Genomic DNA, 26,563 nt, shown 5'->3' on the forward strand with positions numbered 1-26,563 from the left:
GGATCCTTTGGGAGAATTGCTGCTCTGCCTGTTGGAGATGGACCAGTACACACCAGTGAGGCAGCTCAGCTGTCTGAGTGTGACCCTGAGGAACAGGGGACTTTCCCTCTTGTCGCTGTCTGCTCACATCTTCTGCAGTGGCAGAAACACTCTTGGGGTTCCCTTGAGGAAGGGAAGTTCCACCTGAGCTGCTTGGAATGAAAACTCCAGCAGGGAGCTTGGGCAGGATGATCTTCAAAGGTCCTTTCCAATTCTGTGATAACTCTTTTGCCAAATCTTTGGAGCAAACTGCAGTAGTGTGCAGCAGGAGTTAGACCAGGAAAATGTGTGCTGCAAGATTAGGAATAAAATGAAAATATTCTCATTTGAGGAAAAAGAGAGGAGGTTTTTAATAAGTTTAACTAGCTCTGCATTCCTAGTTACAGAGACTGATATTTGTCTCTATCCAGGTGTATATCTAATCTGAGGCTGGGCTGAGAGCTTCAAATTTAAGATATGAGCCAGCCTTGAACTGGTAGATTTTAAAAAGTATCTCTTGGAAAGAAAGAAAACAAATCCTTGATTTCTGCATTGTATTGAATTTGACTAAAAAGTTGGGGAGTGGAGTTACAGGCCCTGCCAGGCACTGCTGTCAGCACCACCCTGGGAAAAAACACTTTCTAGGTCAGAAAAGTGCATCAGCCTCCATTTCTTTCTGTCTTGGATGAATTATTGTGGAAAACAACACTGTGAATGTGCTCTGAGGTGCCCGAAGAGAAGAATGAATGAGAATTAATGAGCTTTTCAGGCTAACACATATTTTCATAGTCATCTTTTTTACAAGGCAGTTACTGAAGTGTTAATCATTTGATTACTGGGTGTTGTAGATAAGGGAGTAATTGGTCCCTTTTTGTAAATGATGGAAATGCCTGACAGGAAGGGGCAGGCATGAAAACTCTTGTTTCCATGGATTATTGCCCAGAGAGATTGACTGGAACTAAAACCCCTTTGCTCTGATGACAACTGGGTGGCAACAAAATTCTGTTTGCTATTTGCTTCTCAGTAGCAAGGGCAGGCCTTTAAACACGATCCCACATGTGTGTGAAACTTCATTTTTGGCATGGCTTGAAGTGAGTATGATGAATTTCTTTCAGAAGCCATTACAAATGAGCCTGTGATGTGGCCAGGGAGAAGGGCTGAGTCTCAGTGTCACTCTCCTGAGTGACAGACAGCTCTGGTGCTGTTTGAGGACATTTTCCTGAGCCTTGAGGAGCTGCACTTCCCTGTTTTCCTGGGGCTGTAACAAACAGAGCAGATATTTTTTGGTGTAACTCTTAGGAAAATCAAGTTATGCCCTCTGTTTCAGGAAGAAAAAGCACGAGAAATGCAGGATCAGGCAGCTTTTTTCCCATCCTTAGAGTTTAAAATGGTGCTCCTGTGCAGAGGGCCTGGCTCCTTCCTTTGTATCCCCGTTCCTGCAGCACGTGGGGCCGAGCTGCAGATGATCCCAGCCATTCCCAGAGCAGCTTTCTGTGTGCTCGTCTGCTGGGTAGGTGTCATTCCTTGTTATTCCCTCTTACATCAAGCCAGTTCACTCCACTCCACGCTTCCCTTCCTGCTGCTCTGCACCAGACACTCATCAATATTCATGTGCACTTCCCACCATCCATTTAGGCTCCTATCCCTGGCTTAGGGTCTGTTCCAGTTTGCTAAGTGCAGCTTTTTTTACCGGTGCTGAGGGCTGGCTGGGGAGCTAAGGGCTGATGTCACACTTCCTCCTTTAGGAAGTTGCTGGGATGTTCAGGCTTTGGAAGGTTTTGCTCAGAAATTCTCTCGTCACGAAGAGCAGACCGAAGTTCAAGGCACCTGATTGTCACAGGGTAAAAGGAAAATGGAAATTTCCTCAGCAGCAGCAAAATTCTGGCCGTGCTGTTTCTTGCTTTATTAAATGAGTAAAACTCATCTCTTCACATTCACCTCTCATAAAGTTGTCTCATCTTGCCTTGAAAAGTCCAGTCCGGATAGAATCTTTCTAAGGGCCAAGGGAATTGAATTTACAATGAGCAAATAATCAATTTTTTGTTCAGGATCTCTCAGTACTTTAAAATACTCAGGGCTGTGTATAGAGGGCAGAGGAAAGAGGCCAATTTGGTTATTCCACTGGTTCATTGACCACATGTTGGATCTCATTAAATCCATCCCCATTCTGTGTGGAGCACTGGGACAGTGCTGTTAGTGATCATCTGGAAGGGGGTTAAAACCTGGATTTAAAAAAATAATTTAATTTTGAGAGGCTCAACACTCCCGTGAATCACAGAATCCTGGAATGGTTTGGGTGATAAGAGACCTTAAAGATGATCCAGTGCTTCCCATGGACTCCTTCCACTATCCCAGGCTCCTCCAAGCCCTGTCCATCCCAGCCTTGGACACTTCCAGGGCATCCCAATGCTTCAGGATTACCTGGAGCTTCCAGAAGTCTCTCTTGTTCTCTGGTCAGTTTCTGTTGAGCTTTTAATTGTGATTATTTCTTCTATAAATAGCATTTGAATAACTGTGGTGATGGCTGAGAGGAGTTACTTCTTATGGCTTTGTGAACTGCTGACTAAGGAATGGAAATGGAAAATAGGGAAAGGCCAAGTCCACCTTTCCCTGGAGCTCAGCAAGGCTGCACAGGCTGCTCTGGGAATGGGATTGGACTCTGGGAATCCTCCACTGCCAGTCCCTGGATTTCTGTGTGTTTTCTCCTCTGCTCTGTGGGTACAGGCCAGCCATTCTCAAATTGTGAGCTCCAGGCTGCCAGCAATCCCTGAAGCCAAAGTAATTGATCCAGGACTATATCAAACAGTTTTCAATAGTGCTTTTAATTAAAAGGCAAAATAAAGGCTTTGTTGTGGTGGTGACCTGAAAAGAAATGAAGGATTGGCAGGGATTCATTGGTCTAAAAAGGCCAGCTGCAGTTGTTTGACATTGTTATTGATTGTGTCTGTCTTCCTAGAGTTCCTTTTCGAGGTAGGATGCCATAAAACCTCCACAAATAAACTGCCAAAAACCCCTTTTGGAGGTGGTTGCTCTGCTGCTGTCTGTCCTCCTTTCCCCTGCAGTCATGGACAAGCTGCTGCCAGCAGCATCCTTGTGGCTGTTTCTCACTGGAGGAGGCTCAGAGCAGGTTCTGCAGCCTGTGTCTCAGCTCTTGCAGGGCTTTCACTTATTTTGGGGCTGAGCTTTGCCATGTGGGTGTTTGTCCAGAGCTGCTGGATCCCCATTGCTGGAGGGATTTAAACCCCTGTGGATGCAGCACCTGGGGCCATGGGTTAGTGATGTTCTTGGAGGTGCTGGAGGAAGGGTTGGACTCCATCATCTAGGACTACAAAATGTGTCCTGAACTGCCAAAGAAATACCTAAATACCAATGTTTGGCACCAGCACGGTGTGTGCAGGCTCCTCCCTGGCCTGTGGTTCCGTGGGAAGCAATGGGCTGCACATGTCCTTTGTCAGAGGAGCTGCTGATACCAAAAGAGAAGGATTAGAATTTCTTAACAATAACAAATAAAAGAGAAGGAATTTGAGGGGACTTTGTGGTCAGGGGTGCTCCTGGTGCTCCAGGCTGGCACATTCACTGTCCCTGCTTTAATTTCCGTCGCCTGATCTCCGTGTTTGATCTCTGCCACGAGCTCCAGGCCATTGTTTGTTCCTCTTGGATTGAGTCTCAAACCCAGAATCAGCTGAAGTCAAGGTGAGTTGTTCTCTGGGAGGAATGAAATGAAATATATTTAAGGTAGAAAATGATGGAGCATCTCTCCAATTCAAAAAGCAACATAAAGCAAACCTAAATTGTTCCATGTTTTTCTGGGTCTTGTTTCTCTGTAACTCTGGATATTCTACATTAATTTCCTAAACAGAATTTTAAATAATTAAGCACATCTGTATAATAGGACCACATAGTATAATTTATAACCTAGATCTTTAACTAGGTTGGGAATAAATTATCTTAAAAGGGGCTGTTTGAACCATTTTGTTTATACTACTTAGAGGGATCCATGCATGGATTTCAAGTTTTATATTTTGCAGGCTTTCTACTAATTTTAGTTTTTCTTGATCTTTTGAAAAAAATATTGAGGACTTAAATCTATAAGGAATTGGCTCAGGTGGTCCTTTGGTCTGATCTCATCTCCCATCAGGAAAGAAATGGCAGAATAAAATTGGTTTGACAATAGAGCCGGAGTGGAATCAATAGGGAAAAAAAATCAGGGTAAAAAATCCTTTAATTAGAGCAAGGAGATGAGACCTCCTCAACTGTGGCTTTTGCCTCTGCTGCCTGGAACTGTGCTGGATTCCATCCTCCAGGTTCCTCACTGTGACAAATTTCACCTGGCTGAGAATGCCTTGGATGAATGCAGTCTGCTGGCCCTGCCAGTGCCTTTGGATAATGAATGAGTTTGGTTTCTTGCTTTGAGGGAACCAGGTGAAATCTCCATAGTTTGACAGTGAAGAGCAGAGGAGGATGGGGGGTGTTTTTATTTATTTTTTTTAAAAGAAGCTGCTTTAATCACTTTAATACAGCATTTCTGTTTCCAGTGCTGGGAGTGACGTACCTAAAAATATTCTTACTGGCTCATACAGATCAGTAAAAGTCAGCTCTGTGCATCTTCCTTTTGGGGCTTCTTTTTAAACAAAGTCTAAAAATGGTTTTGAGGCATTCATAATTCAGTATATTGTTCTTAGCAATGCTTTTCCTTATGGTGCCTTGGGTTGTTTGTTTTTCTTTCCAGCAAAATAATTCCAGTGAAGATTTTGAGGTGAGCTTATGTATGAAAGAAAGTTATAGTGTCACTGGGGTTTGTCCTTCCATCAGATCTGAAGGGAGTCATGGAAAGGGGAAGTGAAATTTGGGGATTGCAGTGAGGAGAAGGCTTTCCTCATCTTCCTCCCTTTACCTCTGGCTTTTAGGATCTCTTAGCCCAGGCTGCTTCTGAGAGCTGGGAGAGGCCAAGGGCAGTTTTCCAGTTGAACAGTCTGGACATGTTGATTACTTTTAAGGTTGTTTTGCTTTCAAGATAATTCTTGTTGTTTTTTTTTTTTTTTTTTCCTTATTGCTGATGCTTTGAAAGTTCTAAACCACCACTAGGATGAAGTAATAAATTTGGGGATTGCAGTGAGGAGAAGGCTTTCCTCATCTTCCTCCCTTTACCTCTGGCTTTTAGGATCTCTTAGCCCAGGCTGCTTCTGAGAGCTGGGAGAGGCCAAGGGCAGTTTTCCAGTTGAACAGTCTGGACATGTTGATTACTTTTAAGGTTATTTTCCTTTCAAGATAATTCTTGTTGGTTTTTTTTTTTTTTTTCCTGATTGCTGATGCTTTGAAAGTTCTAAACAACCACTAGGATGAAGTCATCCTTAGAGCCTTCCCTGGGAGCCCCCCATGGATCAGTGTCACTCCTGGGCTGCTGCAGGACACACGGATCTCCCCGGGAGCAGGGAAAAGGCAGCCTGTGAGAATCAGACTGGGCGACCTTGGAATGTCTCCAGGGCTGCTGTGCTGTGGGATCAAAGCTGCTGGAAGCAGGGATCAGCCTATTGATTCCATCCTGCAGCTGAGTGCTCCTGTGAAACCCCCGCCAGGCTCCCAGACAAAGGGGATCCATCAGGGGGGCTCCATGAGCTGCAGGCTTGGAATTCAGCCCCTCCTGGTTCTGCTGATAGGATCTTCACAACTTCCCCTCCATCATCTTTGGGCCCTTGGCTGTTTGCTGCCACGATTCAGGAGGGTGTTGGTGTTTGGGCATCTGCTGCTTTCTGTGCTGAAGCAGTGATCAAACCTTTCCTTTGAGGAGTTTCCCAATTTTATCTATCAGAACAGCCAGCTTCTTCTTGTCCCAGAACATATGGGAACACTGCAGCCTTGCAGAATTCGTGGGGATGAGGTGAGCAGCCAGTTCATGAAGGGAGCCACCAGGTACAGATTGTTCCAGAGCTGATCCAGCTGAAGAAAACCATCTGAGCAAGCCAGATCTGGGCTTAAAAATTCCTGTTGGGGCTGGATCCCTTCAGAAGTGAACATTGATAATTAGATGATAGAAGGTGCTCTGAGGGCTGGAGCCAGGATGGGAGAGCTGGTTGTTCACTTGGAGAAGAGAAGGCTCCAGGGAGAGCTCAGAGCCCCTGGCAGGGCCTGAAGAGGCTCCAGGAGAGCTGGAGAGGGACTGGGGACAAGGCCTGGAGGGACAGGACACAGGGAATGGCTCCCACTGCCTGAGGGCAGGGATGGATGGGATATTGGGATGGAATTGTTCCCTGTGACTGTGCTGAGGCCCTGGCCCAGGGTGCCCAGAGCAGCTGTGGCTGCCCCTGGATCCCTGGCAGTGTCCAAGTCAGAGATTTTGTTGGATGGAAAGCTAGAAGGAATCAAGAACTCATCTGGTGAAGCCATTGTTCAGGCTCCTAATGACAGAAAAATGTCCAGAATGTCAGGCTTGGTGTTGAAACAAATGGTTTCTTTGGTTCATCACTTGTTTACCTGGCTTCCCTCCTCTTCAAAAGATGCCTTGGATGCAAATTCCTAGAGTGGAATGACATTGACAACTGTGTGTGCCAAGGAGGGGAGGAGAATCCAGTGCCCAGCTGAATAAGTTATTTTGAAATTTAATTGCCTCATTTTCCCAGTTCTGTGCCCTTCCTGCTTGGATTGGGGCTGGACTCAGCTCTTAGCTGTTAGATCTTAATATACAGAGGGAGAAGTGGCTGGAGACAACTTTCCCTGAGCACTAAGTCACTGCTGCCCCTCACCTCTCAGCTGCTTGCTGTGAGCTCTGCAAGCTGCCTGGATTTTTGCCAAAAAGTTCCTTCTCAGCTCCTGAATGGTTGGAGATTTGCCCTTGCCTCCTGTAGCTGCCAGTGTGTCCAGTCAAAGCAAAGCCCATTCCCAGCATTTCCTCCCCCACCTCTGTCCCTCCAAGGATGTGATACTGACCTTTTCCTTGGAGTTGTTCCAGCAGCATACCAGGAATATTTTGGCCTAAAGGATATTTATTGCATTGCTGACTAATGCTGCCCTGGACCTACTTGTGTGTGGAAATTTTTCCAAGAGATTAAATTAACTCACTAGATTAAAAAAAAAACCAAACCAAACCGACATCTTAATGAAACAAAGCTGAAGTCTTGAGTGTCTTATCTGTTCCTTGGGCTGTGACCCCCAGCTTAATGAAACAAAGCTGAAGTCTTGAGTGTCTTATCTTTTCCTTGGGCTGTGACCCCGGGATTACTTATCCAGTTGTTTCCCATCTGGATTTTAAGCAGCTGGTTGTTTTTGTCTCCACGTATTACCTTGTTCTGCTTCTCCCTGCTGGGCTTCATTTGCCTCCTGAGGTCATTTTAGCATTTTCCAAGATGAATTTGAGTTCTGAATCTGTCCTCTCCCTTGCTTGCAGTCATTCCCAAATTAATGCCTTCTGGGGATTCGAGAAACATACGGCCAGCAAGGCAGAACAGAAATTAGAGATACAGTGGGATCAGTGGGCTTTCATTCCTGCCAGGATTCCTAAAAGGAGTCGGTTGGGGTTGTTTAAAAGGAGGAATGGCAATGCCTCAGTATTCATGGAATTAAAACTGTGAGCAGTTGGTGTTAATGCCATCTTGATCTGCTGCCTGTCAACATAAACCTGGGTCTGTTCAGAGAAGAAATGTCTTGGAACTGACTCCATTAGGATGCTCTCTCCAAATGTTGGTTGAAGCAGATATTTAAATATAAACAAGGCAAGCAGTACCTTATTTCCCCCCTCTTTTGGTGAAACGAGTGAAGGTAGGGTAGGGAATAAACGGAATATGTTCATATTTTATGATTTGTGGACAGATCCCATCCAAGACGTGTCGCTCAGAAGGGAGGAATTTTCTGGAACACTTCATTGCCCTTCAGGGGTCGTGAGTTACCAAAGGAAATAATTTCCTGGGTGAGACTGGACCCGTGAGGAGTTAAATGTGGCTGTCTGCATCAGTGGCCACGTGAGGAAAACCAGCTTGTTTGTGGTGCTGCAGATCAATTCCTGGGATTGAGCCTGTGCTGCAGCAGGAGGGGATTGGGTTTGTTTGTCTCTGTCTCCTGAGGATTGATATTGGGCCTGGAATGAATCCCTCCTCCCCTGTTCTGCACATCCATGGGACAAATCTGAGTGAGGGATTCAGCAGTCATTCCCATCTGGGGTGTGCTGCTTCTGAAAACCTACTCAGTGAAGGGGGTATTTGCTCTGCCTTTGTGAAGGAGCTTTGTAACTTGCTGGGAGACCTGATTCTGCCTCCAGAGCAGAATGTGTTAGAAATTCACATGGGAATTCAGATTTTGACTTGGGAAAATCTCATCTCTCCAAGGCTGTCTGCTGGGTTCCTGTTTGTTTAGCCCCTTTTCAGAGTTAACTGAAGATGAAAATGCTGCTTAATTGGGATACTTGGGATTTTGGTGACACTTGTGTTAATATCTAAAACAAACAAAACCCCCCCAAAACTCACCCCAGAAATCATAGAATGATTTTGGTTGGAAGGGACCTTAATCTTGCCTTAAATCCTTGTGTTCACTGGATGGTCACCCTGGCAAAGACCTGGAATCCTTGGAATATTGCTTGGAGAACACAATCTCTGCCCTGAGCACTCCTTCTTTCCTTTTATCTGCACAAGCAGTGTTTGGTGTCCAGCACAAGTCTCACAGTTCCTCTCCTCTGCCAGATGGCAAATTCCAGCTGCAAGGAGGTTGGAAAAAACACTTGGAGGTGGTGCAGCCCTGAGAACCTTCAGTTGCTTCCTAAATAACAATTAAGAGGATTTATACACATCAAAATGGGGCAGCTGGAGATGTTCCACTTCCTGTGGATCTGATCCCTCCGGGTGAAGATGTAGGAGAAGGAAAAAGCCAATAAATTATGAGTTAGGCTTTGCCTCAGCTCTGCTGTCGTGTTTGTCTTAGAGGAATAGAAAATAAGTGTTGTGAGGATGCTGAGGTCTGAAAATTAGTAAATCCCATGCTTTATCAATGAGAAGAGCTTTTTGTTGCTGATAATTAGTTATGGGGGCTGTTAACAAAATTACTAAATGACTTGGCAGAAAACAGAAGAATGAAATTCATTTTCATCTCAAGTCACAAATATTGAAGAGTAAATCTGATGATTGGGAATGATACAGGGAAAAAAAAGTGACTTTACAATTGTAAAGTCAAGTAACTGCTCTTGTCCTTGCAGGAAGTTTAAGTGCACATGATGGATCTGTTGGACACAGTAAAGCATTTTTTAATCACTTGCTTAAACCTTGCTCTGAAATTGGTCCTTGAATCCATGTTTTTTTCTCTTCTTTTAGTGGGGAAGACTTCCTTGATCACCAGGTTCATGTATGACAGCTTTGACAACACCTACCAGGTAAATGAATCCCTGTTTTTGTCTTGTGTAACACTCCTCTGCTGCCGTGTCTTCCATTGCAGGAAAAGTCATTCCAGACAAGTTGGGGCACTGACCATGGGATTGCCAGTTGTAAAATCTTAATTTTAATCACCAGCTAGAGTGACAGTTCAGGGCTGGATTCTGCTCCAGGAGTTTGCCTGCTGCTTGCAGCAGGATGAGCTGTGCTTCTGAAGGAATACCCAAGGCACAGCCAGGGAACAGCAGTTGTTAAGTCTGCCAGGGTTGTTTGTTTTTTCCCACCATTTTCTATCAGACCATCCCAAATCTAATCCCTGTGTTTGGATAACATAACAAGTACCCAGCTCTTTTAAATAACAAGTTGACACAAGCTAGAAAATAATACAAAATGTGAAAAAAAGGAGGAAAAATTAAGATGTTTAGAAATTAGCACAGTCCAGGAGAGCAGTCAGTGTTGCCTACTCCCAGATTTTAGCATCAGCTCAAAATGTGGTGAGATGTAAAAGTACTTCAGTTTCCTGAATGTCTTCTTCAAGCAGAACATGTTTCATGACATGGTTGCAGTTGGTGATGTTCTGGATACACAAAACTGAGAAAAATCTGTTCCCTGGTGCCTGGGAAGGTTTTTATAGGGGGCTGGGAGGAGGAGGTACAGAAAAAAATAAAAGGAAAACGTGATTTTCCTGTTCCTCAGTGTCTAGCCAAGGATCTCTTAGGGGGCTGGGAGGAGGAGGTAACAGAAAAAAAAAAAAAAAAAAAAAAAAAAGGAAAACGTGATTTTCCCTCAGATCAGTGTCTAGCCAAGGATCTCATTGAACTGAGAGATTTCCCTCCTGCCTCCTTCAGTAATTCCTCCTTGCTGCTGCTAGGAAAAAGGAGATGGGAAGTTCTCCCTGAGCTGTGGGAAGAGCCACGTTTCCATAGTGTGGGAGGGAGGGAGGGCTGGAGCACACATCATTGCTTCCTCCCACTGTAATTACATGGACATTGAAGGCAGTTCTTTCTATTTAAGCTGGGATTTTTTCCCCCCACCCTCAGTATTTTTCTTTTAGGAGTGCTCCTTTTCCTTACTGAGTTTGTGTCCCAGTTCTTCCTTGAGGAGGTTTCACCCTGTGTGCCTTAGGGGTGTCCCCATGGAAAGGTGGTCTGATGTAATTCGTTAAATGATTGCAAAATCAGTGAGTGGCACTTAGAGCAGTGAGAAATCCCAAGGGCTCCCAAGACAGCTTGGATTTAGGCATCAGTGCTGCCTGCCCAGTTTGGGTGTTAATGGCCTTGGGTCAGAGCATTCATCCAAACCCCCTGATTTTCCTGGAGCTGTGCCTGAGGTGGGGCCATACCTCCTAGTGGGTGCTGTAGCTGGAAGAAGGAATCAGTCAGAAAGCTCCAGGAGTTTGGCCAAAATCACACTGCCTGTTGGTGTCAACCCAAACCAGACATTTTTGGATGCCCAGGTGTCTCTAGAGGCCCCTGAGACCCCAGTATTAATGCACCTGATCATGGGTAACTGGAGCAGGAGGTGAGTTCAGGGATGATCTGCTTGTTCTGGACATTTCTGGCAGATTTTGAATGCCTGTTTTTCTGAAACCTATCATTTGAACACGGGGTTTTTATGTTCAGCTGTTAAAAATAGAAAGCTGCCATTTAGTAAAATCCGTGCTGTGCATTGGATTCCTTCTGCTCGCTGCTGGATGAGAGGAATTCAGCTGTGTCCCTCTGGCTCATCAGTGAGAACTCGCTGTGCTGTGTCAGAGGAACACCTGGAATAAAACGCTGTGATTGAAGGTGTTTATTTCACCAGGAGTCATTCCTCTCCACGGACATGCTGGGAATGATTTCCTTTGTGCTGTGGCCCCACATGTCACATATCATGGAAGATGATATGTGACATCAGTAAATTTCATCAGTAATTTACATTAGTAAATGTCTGGTATATTGAGCATGCTGGAATCCTCTCCTTGATAATGCTGCTTCCCTGTTGTGGTAGGACAGGCTGGGAGAGGAGAAGGCTCCAGGGAGAGCTCAGAGCCCCTGCAGGGCCTGAAGGGGATCCAGGAGAGCTGGATAGGGACTGGGGGCAGGGCATGGAGGGACAGGACACAGGGAATGGCTCCCACTGCCATTAAGATGCTCTCCTGGAAGCTCCCACTGGTGTTGGGAAGTTCGGGTGCAGCTCTGCTGCTTTAGGATGAGCCAGGCTTTAGTTAGGGTGTCTGCCTTGATCTGCCTGGAAGAGTGAAGATCCCTGGAGAAATTTGGCACGTGGGAAGAAGACATTGTGCCCACATATCCTGGTTGAGCTGGGGGACACCAATTTGTCACATGCATAAAAATCCCTGCTGCTACCCAAATAAATGTGTGGATTAAACTGTCAGTGTGCATGAACTGAAGTCAAGCTTAAAACCTTTTGTGCTTTAAGGAATTGGTCTGGTCGTGGATATATTAAACAAATTGCTTATTGAGTCAAGCTATATCTTAAAAATAAGAAACCTAACCTGTTTTTCTTGCAGCTTCTGCTGCTCCCCTGAAGATCACTGCAGGTGTTCTGCCTTTTTTTTTTTTAAGAGCTCTTGGTTTTCTCATCTCTTTACAGGCAACAATTGGCATTGACTTCTTATCGAAAACCATGTACTTGGAGGATCGAACAGTGAGTAAGATTTTGCTGCTTTTCTCTGTGAACAGTAGGAATGAGGACCAGCATCTGGCTTTGTGCAGCCCACACTTCTGAGATCACTGGGAAGCACAGGCTGAGCCTTCATCTCCCAGCTGCTTCCAGGCTGACAAGTGCTGTGGAGACACAGCAGTGGGAATGGGAAATTTCAGTGTCATCCTCTGTGGAGAAAGAGATGGTACAGATAATTTGAGGGGTGAATGATGGTGGGAGTCTGGAGAAAGGGGAACCATGCTTAACCCCTTCAGCTTTTGATGCCACAAGACAGAAAGGTAAAATACAGATTGCCAGACGTGGCCAGTTAATAGCTGGCTCCATCTTCTTGATACTCCTTGTTTAAAAAGAAGGTGGCCTCTGATGGGTTCACAAATGAGACTCGTTTCCTTGCTTGGTGCACTTTTAGCTCATCAAGTGAAATCATTCCTCTGTGCAAGCAAAGCTGTGGTTTAAAATGAGCTCAGATTCTTAATTAAGAAATTCAGCCTCAGTTGAGCTATTTGCAGAAACAAAACTGCAGTGCTGCAGAAGCTTGTGGTACCGGATAAACTCCCAGTAAATGGGATTGGGTAAACCCCCAGTGAATGGGATTGGATGGGAAGGGCTTCAGGGATGAGGTGTGCTTTCCATGGCCCAACTGGCTCTTGCACACCTTGCCATACACCCTGCTTTTAGTGTGCCTTGCCTTTTCTTCCAGAACCTTGCTGGTAAGAGCCATTCAGCCTCTCTGCGTGTCTGACTTTGCAGTTTAGAGTTGCAACAAGCATTTTATCCTTAAAAAACTGACCTGAGTAGGTTTTCCACCAGCAACCATCCTTCATGCTGCTGGAGGTTGCCTGTGTGAGTGCTGAGGAAGGAGAGCAGAGCATGAATTTCTCCTGTAGGGAGAAGTGCAGGTGAACATTCCACAGAATCACTGAGGCTGGAAAAGCAAGATCAAACCCAGGCATCCCCCAGCACTGCCAAGGCCACCACTAACCCAGGTCCCCAAGTGCCACATCCACACACTTCTGGGATGGTGATTCCATCACTTCAGCCATAGCTTTCTTCTTGGTGCTCTCAGTTTGGAGGCTGAGCCATTCCACTCCCCCCCTTTTGGAAGGGAAGCATTTTTTGGGAAGCTGCACCCCTCCAGTTTGTCTGCTGTTACCCCTTGGGAGAGATTGCTGTAGGGAGGCAGTGTCCTGCTGCTCCCAGTCCCCAGGCACCTCCTGCATGAGTTTCTCCTTTTTTGGAAAAAGAAAAAAAAGTGAAACATTTCTTTACTCTTTTATTTTTAGTGGCAGTTTGGCTTTTTTAATTTTCTCCCACCCACAGATCAGGTTGCAGCTGTGGGATACTGCGGGTCAGGAACGTTTCCGTAGCCTCATTCCCAGTTACATCCGTGACTCTGCTGCTGCTGTAGTAGTTTACGATATCACAAGTAGGTATTTTGCACTGGCTTTGACCTTTTTTCTTATTTTTCTTGCTTGTTTGACTGATTTTGTTAGGTACGGTTGCAATTATGGGACACAGCAGGTCAAGAGCGGTTCAGGAGCTTGATTCCTAGCTACATTCGTGACTCCACTGTTGCAGTTGTTGTTTATGATATCACAAGTGAGTGGGGGGAATTCTGCATTTCTAATACTCTGCCCTTTTCATCCTCTAGCTTAGCTTTGCATGTCCTCTCACGTCATCTGCTTGGGCTTCATCCTGGCATGACAAAAACGTGGTTTCTGTGCTTGTTTTACACAAGCCCCGTGGTTGCTGCTGTTGTAATGTATCAACTGTCTCACAAAGGCCATTTTAACCCTTCCCTGCCCCATTTTCTTCAGTTCTGCCTGCTCTCGTTGCACTCTTCCATCTGCCTTTGGGTCATAACATCACCTGTGGCTTTTGGTCTTCGTGTCCATGGGTATCTGAGTTCTCAGGCTGGAGACTTTGGTGGCTTGCTCCACTTCATTCACCCTCCCCCACCAAACGAACTCTGGGCACGGGCTGGCGGGGAGAAGGCATTAACATCACATTTTCCTTGGAATCAGCCACTCTCACGTGCTGCAAGATGTAAAACTTACCACTAAGCTCTTACCCTTTAACAATTGCTCTTTCATTCCTTACTAAGGTATGTACATTTTTGTCAACTAAAATATTAGTGCTTCTTTAGCCCTGCTCCTTCTGTCCCTCCCCTCAGTCCAGACACCCCTTAACTTACCAGTTCCTGCACTGACAAAGAGCAGAAATTCTGTTTTAGGGGAGCTAAACCTTCAGACAGTTTCAGTTCTAAACCAGAATTGACTGAGAACAATGGCCTAATTCTGCACAAATGCATAAGTTCTTGTCCTTTGATTTATAAATACTAGAAGATTGCAGCCAGGAATAGGGGCTTTACCTAGAAAAGCTCTAATTGTTAAAAATGGCACTTTCCTTTGAGCTAAAATTACAGGTTAGCTGTGAACTCTGAATTTTTTCCTGACCCAGCAAATTCAATATTGCCAAGCAGTAAAGGGAATTAAGACACTGGCAAGTGATCAAGTCTTGGCTGTCTAGCATGCAATATATTACTTTGCAGTAGAAGCCATTAAAAAAAATCAATACTTTTCAAGAACTGCTGCAGAGGCCCCCCCCCCCTTCTTAAGTACTGAAGCTACTTTGGCTGCTCAGATGCTCTTTGTGTCACTAACTGGCAAATGCTGAGCTCTGTGGCAGCTTCCCTCCAACTCCTCGTTCCCTGTGGGATGCAACTTCTCAAGCACCAGAGAGCCTGGAATTCTTACCTTGCAGCTTTTAAGGGTGTAGCATGAAGTGCCTGTGAAGAGGTTAAATTTCTGCTTCTGGTTTTATGCAAAGATTTAGAAATTGTTTTGTAGGCAAGTGCTCAGTGCCACGGGAGTTGCTGCTGTGTTGTATAACCCTGGGATTCCCTAGAGAAAATAAAAAGTGATTGATTCTAGTGTACAAAATGCAAGGCTGGGGTTGAGGATTTTTGAGAAGCAGGGGAGCTGTAGGAACCTCTGTAGGTGCATGAGCCATGATCAGCATAGAGTGCAAAAACTAATCCCCGCTCCCGACAGAAAATACTTCATGTTGAACTAAAAAATAAGGAGCCAAAACACAGTGATGAGCCTTTTCATTTTAGGTGCTGTCAAAACCAAATTACAGATGGGCTCAGTTCCCTCTGGGGCTTTGAACCCACCTGTAATGAGGCACTTGCCCACGTGAAATCAATGCCAGAGCTTCGTGTCCTTTAGTGGGGGAGACTCAGGGTTCCACTTGCTGATTCTTCATCACCCTCCTCCGCCGACTCCACGGAAAATGGAGCTCTTCTCTCCGAGTGCAGACGTGTTTCCTGGTGAGCTGAGGGGGACAGCTGCAGTGATAACCCTCTCCACTGTTCTCTGCTAGATGTAAACTCCTTCCAGCAAACCACAAAGTGGATCGATGACGTCAGGACGGAACGGGGCAGCGATGTCATCATCATGCTGGTGGGAAATAAAACAGATCTAGCAGACAAGAGGTATGGGGCAGTCATCCAGCTTTCAAATCCTGCTTTCCTTACTCTGCTGCTCTTATTTTAAGGAGTATATTGCAATGTTTTGGGCTTTTTTTTCTGGAGATGGCTGTGACTAGAGAAATCTCAATTTTAAACCCTCTTTCTTTTGGCTAAGCCAAATTTCCATCACAGTGCTGTGAATGAGCTGAAAAACCATCACCAGTACAGATATCAGGAGAGAAGGGATTGTTGACCACAGCCCACACCAGTGAATTAATAAACTGGTTACAAATATTTGTTTAATAATGTTCTGCTTAATGAGTGGAACACATATCCAGAGAAAAATTGGACAAAATTCCTCCCATATGAGGTGGTTACACTTGGACCTTTGTTAAAATCGTTTGGTTCTAATGATTATTTTGGGACTGTGATTCTAATTGCTCAGACATAAAAGCACAGCTCCCTGGGCAGGGATTTGGGGGTGAACACTTGGCTGTTCTGCTGGAATGCTGAGTTCTGCTTGGGTGTGCCATGGAAAATGAAGTGGTGATACCTGTACATTCCATGCAGGAAAAAAAAACAACAAACTTTTACTTGCTTTCAGATAAAGCACTTAAAGGCTTTTTTTTTTTTAAGTGTAATTCATCTTAATTATTAAGGTATTTGTCCAGGTTTGGGTTCTATGAGGTTTTTTTTCCCCCCTAACTGTGTTTTCTTCCCCAGACAAGTGTCCATTGAGGAAGGAGAAAGGAAAGCCAAAGAGTTGAATGTAATGTTCATTGAAACTAGTGCAAAAGCAGGATACAATGTAAAACAGGTGAGTGGCTGCTGGTAACTCACCCTCCTTGTGGGAGGAGCACTTCCCTGGATCTTGGGAAGCCTTGGCAGAGGGGGCCAGTGGGAATTGTAGTCCACACTCAGCAAGCAACACCTCAGAGCTGAATTGTTGGCTGAGGTTCTGAGGGATCTCTGGCATGCATCACATGATTTGGGATTTGCTTCCCCTTAAATAACAGGAGTTATGGAAGAAGCTGTGTGTGAATGGGATCACACCTTCCTGGGGTTTTGCTAATCCAGATTTGCTGTTTGGATTGAGAGACACAAAGCTGGGGAAGCACAGGTCTGAGGACTGTTTGTGATTCTGTTTCAGTGAATGAAACAAACCAGTGAAGGAGGAGCATGATGGCTTAAAATGCTTCCAGTGCACAGGGAGACAGAGCAACTGCTGTTCCCACTCTGCTGGAAGGCACTGGAAGTGCCAGCAAATGTTCCTGGACAGGCAGAGCTATTTATTTCGAGAAGATGATGAGTTGCTTGTGAATTGGGGAAAGCAGTGAAAGGTCTTTTGAACTGATGGGGCTGCAGAAAAATGAGGGGTTTTGTTCTGAGTTGTGGCTCTTTAAATTCAGACCTGGAGAGGACAGAAATTCATGGGTGATTCCACAGGCCAAACACACCTGTGTGGAATGCTGTGCTCAGCTCCTTGTTCCCCAGGAATAGAAGGATGTGGAGCTGCTGGAAAGAGCCCAGAAGAGCTGCTCCAGGGCTGGAGCCAGGCTGGGAGAGCTGGGGGTGCTCACTGGAGAGGAGAAGGCTCCAGGGAGAGCTCAGAGCCCCTGCAGGGCCTGAAGGGGCTCCAGGAGAGCTGGAGAGGGACTGGGGACAGGGGATGGAGGGACAGGAGCCAGGGAATGGCTTCAAATTGACAGAATAGGTTTAGGGTAGATATTGGGAAGGAATTCCTGGCTGTGAGGGTGGGCAGGCCCTGGCACAGGGTGCCCAGAGCAGTGGGGCTGCCCCTGGATCCCTGGCAGTGCCCAAGGCCAGGCTGGATTGGGCTTGGAGCCACCTGGGACAGTGGAAGGTGTCCCTGCCACGGCAGGGGTGGCACTGGGTGATCTTTAAAGTCCCACCCAAACCATCAGGGATTCTGTGTGTGTGGATGACATTCATGTATATCTTATATATGTAGTTACACAAATGGTTTTTGTGCAGAAGGGTACCAGGAGTAGTAAAATAGGATTATAAACTACTTCATGTTCTAGACAGGACTAAAGAGTCTGTTATTAAAATGTCCCTTGACTTTGCCTCTAAGCAGGAAAATGATTCCCTCTGTAATGGGATAATTATAGCAGTGTTAACTCAGAGCTGTGTCACTGCATCACCCACCATGGATGTGTTGGCTTCCAGGGTCCCCCAATTATCCTGCCACAACAGAGGCTGCCTGGCAATTAAGGTTTGGATTCTGTGCTGCAATCCTTAATGAGTGCTTAGACCTGGGGGTGTGCACTGAGAGCAGTTGCCTCACTGAGAGGAGTGATGATGATGATGATGATGAAGGAGCTCTACACTCCCTCTTTCCTTCAGGGAGTTTCTGTGCCCTGCCACATTTCCAGAGGCTCTGGAGCTAAGCCTGTGAGGGAGTTGTAGCTTTCAGGGCCAGCTGGAACCCTGAGGATTCGATAGTGTGCACATACATGAATGGATATTCAAAAATAATTAAAAATGGATTTTTCTTACAAGTGTTGATCCATGTGTTGCAGGTGTGGACTGGGATTCTCAAGAATTTCAAAGCTGTTCTCTATTCTAGAATATTTTTAAGTCTCATTTTTTATTCGTTTAATAAGCAGTTGTTCAAGCAATTATCAAAGGATAAGACCTTTAATACCACCACTTAAATAGTTGCCTGTTTCCTTGCAGCTTCTCTGCTAAATGGTGTGAATTTATTTTATAACTTAGCAATAAATTCTCTCCCAGTGAAATGGGAAAGCACACCTGCAGAATGGATCCCCTTGCCATAACCTGTGTGAAATCCTTAATAAGCTGAATGCAAATTTGACCTTCCCATAACCGATAACTTCCCTCCACAATATATTCTGATCCTGCAGAACAATCACTGTCTCAGTTAATCTTCATACAGGATTTCCATCCAGAAACAGCTGAATTTCTTGTCCTGCTCGGGGAGGGAATGGCTCTGACTCTTCCAGCTGCTCCTCCTCAGTGGGAATCCAGGGGGCTTTTGTCCTCTGGTGCTGCTTTTAGCTTCTGCTTCATCCTTTTCTGCTGGAAGAGATGAGAGGGAAGGGCACTGCCTCCAGCTCCCTGCAGCTGTGCTGCAGATCCAGAGGGCCTGGCTTTGTGCTGGGACCCCAGCAGGTGAGATGCTCTGTACATCCAACAGCAGCTATTCCAGTGCCAGGATCTTCTACCAGCAGAGAGGCAGAGGGCACCGTGCTGCTGCCAGGCTTTTCCTGCCATTCCCTGTGCCAGGAAAGGGGAGAGCTCTGAGGATGGCACCTCACTGCTGGCTGCAGTCCCCGAGGTCCTTCACACTTACTGTTCCTCCTCTGGCTTTGGGCAGGGAGTGTTGAAGGAAAAATGGGTGGATATTAGGGAATAAAAGCATTGGTAGTGTTTTTGTGGGGTTAAATGATGGAGCAGAGGGGAAAAGACTGGCTTTTGCATCCTGCAAAGACTGATTGCCAGGGAGCCTTAAGCTGGAGGAGAGAAGTAGATAACTTGCTCCTTTTGATGCAGAGAACTGTAGTCTCTGATTCATTCTGTCAGCCTTGAATAAGCTTTCAAGGACTTTGCGATTCCTGCTCTGTCTCGGCGCTCCGTATTTCAGGGAATCTTATTGTTAGTGCCTGGATTTCATGCCCAGAATGTGTCAGGGTTCATTCTGCTGTCTTGTAGAAAGAGAGGGGAGGGAGGGCCCTTGAATTGCTCCCTGCAGCAGTACCTGGCACACTCCACGCTGGCCTGGAGGAGCCAGGGATGAATGTGGTCCTTGGCAGAAGAACTTTCTCACGGCAGCAGCTCTCTGAGCACAGCCCCTCTGTGACCCTGCTCTCACAGAGCTGGGCTCTTTCTCCTCTCTTCTGATTCTTACCCATCTGATGGGCAAGAATTACCCTCAGAGAATGAGAATTAGGGAGAGATTTTTGTTTGCCCTGTGTGGGGGAACATGTTTCTTGCCCAGCTTTTCTATCTGGACAGTGATCCTCCCGTCCTTTCCATATTGCTGCTGGAGTGTGGCTGAAGACTGGTTTATGCCTGCAGTCCTTTGTGATCCTGATCTGTTGGGATTTATTGGCTGGAGTAGCAGGAAAGGCACAGTTTGGCAAATGACTTGCAACTGATGGTGAGAGATGAGGCTTCTTTCCAGAGTTTCTATCAGGAAGCAGATTGCAGAGTTGAGTGCTGAAAGAGAGTTTGTGTGGCTTTTAGTCTTTCAGCTGCTGCCTTTAACTCCTGCCTTGGAAAGAAAGTCCTGGATGCTCATCAATACTTGTGTTTTTGTACCCACACAAACATTGAAACATGTACATGTGTGTGCAGACACACACTGGCTGACAGCACCAGGAAGCTCAGAGGGCCCTGTGGGAAGGCTGCTTTCCAACCATCAGGAAGTTTCCCTAATTGGATTTATTCACATATGCTGGGGCTGATAAGCAGAAGGTTAATAAGAAATAAAGTTGATTTTTCTTAGTTGCCAAATTCCTATTTTTAGTTCGATAATTTAGGGGAGAAATACTGCTAAAAGCATAATTTTATTCCTGGTCTTAATGTAAAGAAAGGATTACTGTATTTTAAATAGCCTTTCTGTCAGCAGTGTGGTTTAAATGCAGGAATTCCAGTTGGTTCCATCAGCTGAGGATTTTTTGAAGACTCCTTACCCTTCCTCTGTCTGGGCATTCTTGCTGTTGGTTTAGGTAGAGTTTAACATCTGGAATTTTGTTACTTCCTGGTTGGCCTGTGAGGATTTCCCTGAGGTTTTCAGGGAGGCTGGAAGGTCCAGGTTAATGGCAAAGGTCCACAGAAACACAGAGGGAGGCATACTAAGCTTTTTTACTTTGGAATTGTTGGCTGAAATTAGGGAGTTACATCGAGTCCTCACTTCTCAGACCCATCCTTGGCTCAGATTCCAGTGTGTGCCAGATTCCTGCCAAGAAAGATCCCAGACAGACCTGGGGGCTTGATCGTGGTGAGCTTGGAAGGGGCTGTAAAGGCAGCAAAGTTGTCTTAGGATGGTGGGAGCATCTTTGAGACTGTGGGAGCCCAGGTGGGGAAAGCCCTTGGGCAGGGACCCACGGGGCTGGTCGGGTACCCACATCCCTGATGTAAACAGGCTGGCAGTGCCTTGGCTGGGTTGTCTGTGGAAAGTGGGTCACTGGGAATAAGTGCTTTAGCTCTGTGTCATTTGAGGAGAGGCAGGACAGTGTGGAGCACGCCAGGCTGACGTCAGACCCGCGGGATCCGGGACTCCCGCGCGGCGCCGGGGATGCGCTGGGAACACGGGGTGGAGGGAGAGCATCCTGGGCAGGGGGACAGGCAGCTGGATTCAGGGCACTTCTCCTGCATTATCGATGGGCTACTCAGCCAGAGGGCCCAGGAGAAGCTGTGTGGTGGGAATTACCAGTCTGAACCTCAGGGGCAGAGGTAGGAAGTGCAGGAGAGGGAATCGGTCCCGTTCCAACTCGCCTCCTTCAAGTGGAATAAAACCATGAGGAGAGTTGGGAACTCAGACCTTGCTGGGAAACTGGAGGTGGTGTTCAGGTGAGAGGCTTTGGATGCCTTTGTTCTGTGCTATATGCCCTGAATGTGGGCATAGGAAAACCATGGAGTGGGCACCAAATGGTGAGGATTAGGTTTGGCAGCGTTCCTTTGTCTGTTCCATAGGAGCCTGAGCACAGATAGGTGAGGCTTGGCAGAAATCCTTTCCATGCATCCCATTTTTTGACACTCTTCCATGTGGCTGATGCAGTGACAGGCTCCTGGATGATGTGTATGCCTTCATCAGCATGTCCATGCTCCTCTGAAATCCTCTGGGGAGGTGTGAAAACTTAATTCCCACCTGCCCTGGGGAGGTTGTTGGGGTCTGTGGACATCCGTGGCAGCTGTGGGGTGAAATGCTGCATCCCACCCATCCTGTTTGCAGAGAAGGTGCAGGAGGTTTGCTGCAGCTCTCTGATCTCCACTAACAAGAGCTGTGCTTTGCCCTTTTCTAGGAATAAAGGTTATGTTTGGTGTCAGGATTTTGGGGCTGAGCAGTGTAAATAGTGCTGGGGGATGTGTTGAATCATTGTTTGAACTGCCTCAGCCGAGGGGAGCTGTTGTTTTCATCTCTTCCCTGTGTGGTTCTTTGCAGCTTTTCCGACGTGTGGCAGCTGCCTTGCCCGGGATGGAAAGCACACAAGACAAAAGTAGAGAAGACAGTATCCTTTCTGTGCCTGTGCCAGGCGTTACCCTGCACCAGGAAAATCCACTGCAGCCCTCGCTCAGCTCCTGGACATCCCAAAAAATGGGGGAACAGGGGCAAGTAACCTTCGAGCTGAGGAAGGAGGATTGCTGGGCTGGAAGGCTGCGAGCAGGGGTGCTGAGGGTGGAGGCAGCAGGGGAAGGAATGGTGGTCCAAAAGGATTCTTTGGTTGGTGTTTAAACGTGTGGAAGGTGGGAGAAAACGGCTGCAAAGAGGTCTGAACAAAAACCCCTGTGGTTCTTGCAGCTCTGACTGACAGAATCCAAAACCAAACTGTCCTGGAAGGGACCTCTGAAGCCCCTTCTCTGATCCTCTTGCTCAAAGCAAGGCTGGCTCCCAAACGGAGCCAGTTTCTCCAGGTCACATTCAGGGAAACATGGGAAATCTCCAAGGACGGAGATCCCATAACCTCCCAGGGCAGCCTGGGACCCCAGGCAGCATCTCTGTGGTGGGAGGGGGAAGACTCAACTGATGGGGTCAGTCTCAGTCAAGGAAAGCAGGTGGCAGGAGGGGTGGAAAAGCCTTGAAAAGCAGTATGGCTATGTCGGAATCACTGACCTGGCCAGGTGGGTGTGCTTGTAATAGCAGCTTTTCCAGGATTGTTGGTTTTATTTGCAGCAGGGATCATGGAGCTGGTAAATAGAGGAGAAATTGTGCCTTGGAGGAAGGAGGTCCCAGGAGCTGTGGGAGTGGGACAAGCCTGGCACTGAAATGCCATCAGAGCATCTGATGCATGGGCAAAATAAGGGTTTAGAAGGCTGGGGATTGCAGCTGCTGAGGCACAGGCTTCGTGGCAGGAATTTGAGTGATCAGAAATACTTTACAATGCAGCTCCCCAAAAGGTTAATGAGCAACAATCTTTATTAATGAGGGGGGGTAGAGTGCACAGGCAGGGAGTTTGGTCAGCAATCTCTAAATGGGAGTGCATTTAGGACACTGGGATCTGGGCTTCCTGCAGCCTGCAGATAGCAGGGGTGGATGGGATCCTCTCTCCCAGGCAGCTGCATTGGGATTAACAGGGGCACTTCTGCAAAACATGGAGGGTTCAAGGATCTTGACCCATTCGTGCTCTGAGATGAAGCTGGCAAGGCTCATGTCAAGCATCTGCAACTTAAACACACTTCAAGCTTTAAGTCAGCCGAGTGGACCAAGCATTGGAGATGAATTGCCTGTCTTTTGTTTCCATTTCCACGTTTATTTTCTCCAAACCTCTTTAAAAAGCAGCTTCACCCCCCCTAAAGAAACGAGTTGGAAGTACCAGCTGTGTGATCTCTTTGCCTCTGTGTTCTGTGATAAGGGGGACGCTGGAGACTTGTGGTGAACAGCTCTGAGCTGGGGATTAGCATTCAAAGCTCCTCCTGGGAGAGGCTGGAGCTGGAGGGCATCCGCTGGGAATCGGAGCGCTGCTGCAGAGGGAGTCCTTATCACAGGCAGGCTGTGAGCAGCCAGCTCTGCAGTGACCTTGTGGGACATCAGCTGTCACTGCAAGGGGCAGCTCAGGCTGGTGGCAGGGCTGTGCTGGCTGCTGGGGGAGCAGAGAGGTTCCACTGAGCCAGGGTTGGCGAGGAGCTCTGGGGGTGCCCAGGAAGTGGTGGAGACCCCATTCCCAGAGGGATTTAAAGCCATGTGGATGTGGCACTTGGGGACACGAGATGCTGGTGGCCTTGGCAGTGCAGGGAGAGCAGGTGGGCTTGAAGATCTCAGCGGGCTCTTCCAGCCTGAATGATTCTGTGGTTCTGCAGCAGCGGTGATTATTCCTTTCAGTGGGTCCATGCATCTTGAATTCCCACAGCAAGAGGTCAGTGGGATTGCCGGGAAGAGCACACTGATTAGAGGCAAACACTGGGGTCTGACATGGTTTCTGCTGCAAATTTCATGTGCCAAACCTTTGGTTTGGAGCTGATCTTTCCGGGTATTTCAGCAGGAAGCACTGAAAATACCATTCAAAATCCCGCTCTTGGTAGGGAAGCGGAGTTGGAGATCTGTTTGCCTTAACTTCCTCCTTCCAGTGATTGACATAAAACTGGAAAAGCCTCAAGAGCAGCCTGTCAGTGAAGGAGGCTGCTCCTGCTAATACCATGTGGCTTCCACCTTTCTCCAGAACATCACTGCTTTCCCTCCCTGTCCTCTTCATTGACTGCAGTGTGAATATTGGCTTGAACCTTCCCCTTTCCGTAATAACGTATCGCAGTTCATCATCGCTGGCTGTCTCGTGGAGATGATCTTTAGCTTCACAAGCACACCCCACACACACACACACACCAACAAAATGTCAGTGTCTTCATTATTTATAAGAAAAGAAAAAAAAAAAGCCAAAATATTCCACCGTATTCTAGGTATAACTTTAAAAAAAAACAAAAGCGAAAAAAAAAAGAGAAAATCCAAACAAAAAAAAAATAGGTACAATTTCTTAATATTTGTTCCTTTTTTAATATGTTATGATATTGCACTTTGAAATGATGGCAACTGAGTAAGTTTGGAATTGGACCTAGACGAGATGTATGTGCAGAAGAAGGCTTGCAAATCTGACCCATTGGAATTTCTCTCAGAAACTGGGAATGCGTAGACAGCAAGGCGGAATCACGGGGGGAGGCGGCAGATGCCGAGGGGTTGAGGGCTTATCCTTGATAATTAAACACAAATTAACCCCAAGCTCTTAATTGCGAGCCTGCCTGGTGTCCAGAGCCAGCCTGGCCTTAGCAGGGGTGGGACACCCCGGCTGCTGGAGCTGGGAATTGTCGCCGAGGCAGCGGGGACACGATTCCAAGGAAGCATTACTGGGAAATACGGACGGGCTCTTTGGGATGAGTGGCTTCTGGAGGATTTGGGGGGGAAGGAAAGGGTGGATGTGCATTAGCAAAACACTTGCAGGAAACAGGGAAATAATGTTTGGAGTGCAAAATGAGTTTTCAGAGCTTTTTTTTTTGTCCTTTCTAAGTAGAACACCAATGAAGTGAATTATTACTGCCCAAGAGATGGGAACTTAACAGTTCAGCTGTTTGGAAGAGAAAGCATTTTGCTTCTTTGCTTTTTTTAGGGGAAATACTGAAATCAGGACTGGCGCTAAAACCTGCCAAAGCCGATTGAAACCTTGGAAATTTGGGAGAAAGAGGGAAGAGCAGCTGGCTGCCCCAGCAGAGGGGGAATGGCCCCGCTTTTCCAGAGCGTGGGCATAGGTCGGTGGGGAAGGGTGTTTACTTTGATCCTACAGAATCCTAGTTGAGGCATCTTAGATGGAAGGGGAGGGACTTGAGTAGGATGGAAACCAACTTCTGATTATGCAGATTTATGCCTTTATTTTTTAGCTCTTTTTTTTTTATTTTATTATGTTCAGTCTTCCAAGTTGGTTTAGTTTGGTTCTCTAGAGCTGTATAGTTTGGTTAAATAATTAGTAATTTAGTTTTCTATGGAATTAGGCTCACAATTAACCCTTGTTTTTCTTTGATATTTATTTCTTGGCTTCAATTTTTTTTTTTTTACTCTTCTCAGTGCTGATTTTGTTGTTTTCCTTTGGCTGAGGAATCTGTGTAGAGCTTTGCTGATGTTGCGAGATGTAGCTACCCGAGAAACACGGAATGAAACACACTAGAAGTGCACCCTTTTAATCTTTACTAGTCATTGTGAAGTTGCTGTGTAAGTTAATAAACACAATTGTAAATACATTGTTTGCTGGGCGACTCTGGCCGAGTTACAGTGCAGGAAGGAATTCTCGAGTCTGTGTTGCGATTGCGAATTACATGGACAATTGCAAGGGAATATTCAGGCTCCTCCTTGGTTCTCTTCTGCCCCTCTCTCTACCATCTAAAATAACCACCTGGGGGAGAGGAAGGGAATCGTCCTCACCACCACTTTCCCCAGGAGGCGGGCATAAAAGAGTTGGAATTCTTCATTCCTGAGGTGAAGGCCAGGCTCATGCCCTGCCCTGGGTTTCTAGCAACTCTGCACAACAATAACTTAAAGGCAGAACGAGATGTAAAAGTGCTTTTCTAATGCAATATTAAAGGCGAATTTTTTTGACGTGGCATGTCTTGAAATAAACATCAATGATATGTGACAAAGGATCATTCTTTATTTAAAAGAGACTCTCTGGGGGAAGGAAACCTGGCTGCTTTTCCTTTGTTGTACTGTTCTTAACCGTGCTGAAATGCTCCATCCTGCTGCTTCTTCATTTGCTTTGGTTTGCTTTTTTCTCCTTTGGTTCTCCGTGCAGCTTCTGTTGGTCCTCATTTGGCTGTTCCCCACAAGCACATCCTTTTTTTTCCTTGCTTCTGATAGAACCAGCCCCCTCTGCTTCCCACAGTCCCAAGCTTTAAGCACTGGATTTAAGGAGCTGGCTTAGCCCGTATGGGCTGTGATGGACCAGCAGCCCTGGACGCTTTTCCTGGAAGGCCTGAGAGCAGGTTTGTCCAGAACTCGCTGGAAACAGAGGTCTGGAGAGCAGCATTCCCACAGCTCCGTGTTCAGCACGGCCAGGGGGCTGCAGGAGCACGGCCAGGTACGTTCAGTGCATGTCCTTGCTGGTAGCCTGTGCTTAACAGGGCTCCCTCCTGTCCTGGTCCCAGCTCTCCAGAGAAAGTACACTTCCAAGGTGAGCACAGGAGCAACGTGGTCTTCATATCAATTTTGTTTGTTTTATTTGTTTTGTTGGTTGGTTTTTGTTTTTTTTTTTTTTTTTCACCATCCCTCTGTCAGGTTTTAGTTTTTCTTTTAGCACAGGAGCAACGTGGTCTTCATATCAATTTTGTTTGTTTTACTTGTTTTGTTGGTTGGTTTTTGGTTTTTTTTTTTTTGCACCAT

At 46.4% G+C, this 26,563-nt stretch overlaps 1 protein-coding gene across 2 annotated transcripts in view; it reads left to right on the plus strand.

The window, feature by feature from the left end:
• The window catches only part of RAB6A (RAB6A, member RAS oncogene family), a 41,413-nt gene extending 15,593 nt beyond the window's left edge, over positions 1-25,820 (plus strand). Inside the window, exons 2-8 of one of the 2 annotated variants that reach the window (XM_039697085.1) lie at positions 9,309-9,367; positions 11,961-12,014; positions 13,526-13,631; positions 15,417-15,528; positions 16,228-16,321; positions 21,656-21,722; positions 23,776-25,820. In XM_039697085.1, the coding sequence (XP_039553019.1) occupies positions 9,309-9,367; positions 11,961-12,014; positions 13,526-13,631; positions 15,417-15,528; positions 16,228-16,321; positions 21,656-21,722; positions 23,776-23,840 (557 nt within the window). In that variant the 3' untranslated portion in view covers positions 23,841-25,820. Of the gene's footprint in view, positions 1-9,308; positions 9,368-11,960; positions 12,015-13,352; positions 13,459-13,525; positions 13,632-15,416; positions 15,529-16,227; positions 16,322-21,655; positions 21,723-23,775 lie in introns of both variants that reach the window. The other variant, XM_039697084.1, reaches the window with a different exon arrangement.
• Positions 25,821-26,563: the final 743 nt, after the last annotated feature.

This window comes from Passer montanus, unplaced genomic scaffold (assembly GCF_014805655.1).
Source record: "Passer montanus isolate IOZ18808 unplaced genomic scaffold, ASM1480565v1 scaffold116, whole genome shotgun sequence".
NCBI classification, from domain to species: Eukaryota; Metazoa; Chordata; class Aves; order Passeriformes; family Passeridae; genus Passer; species Passer montanus.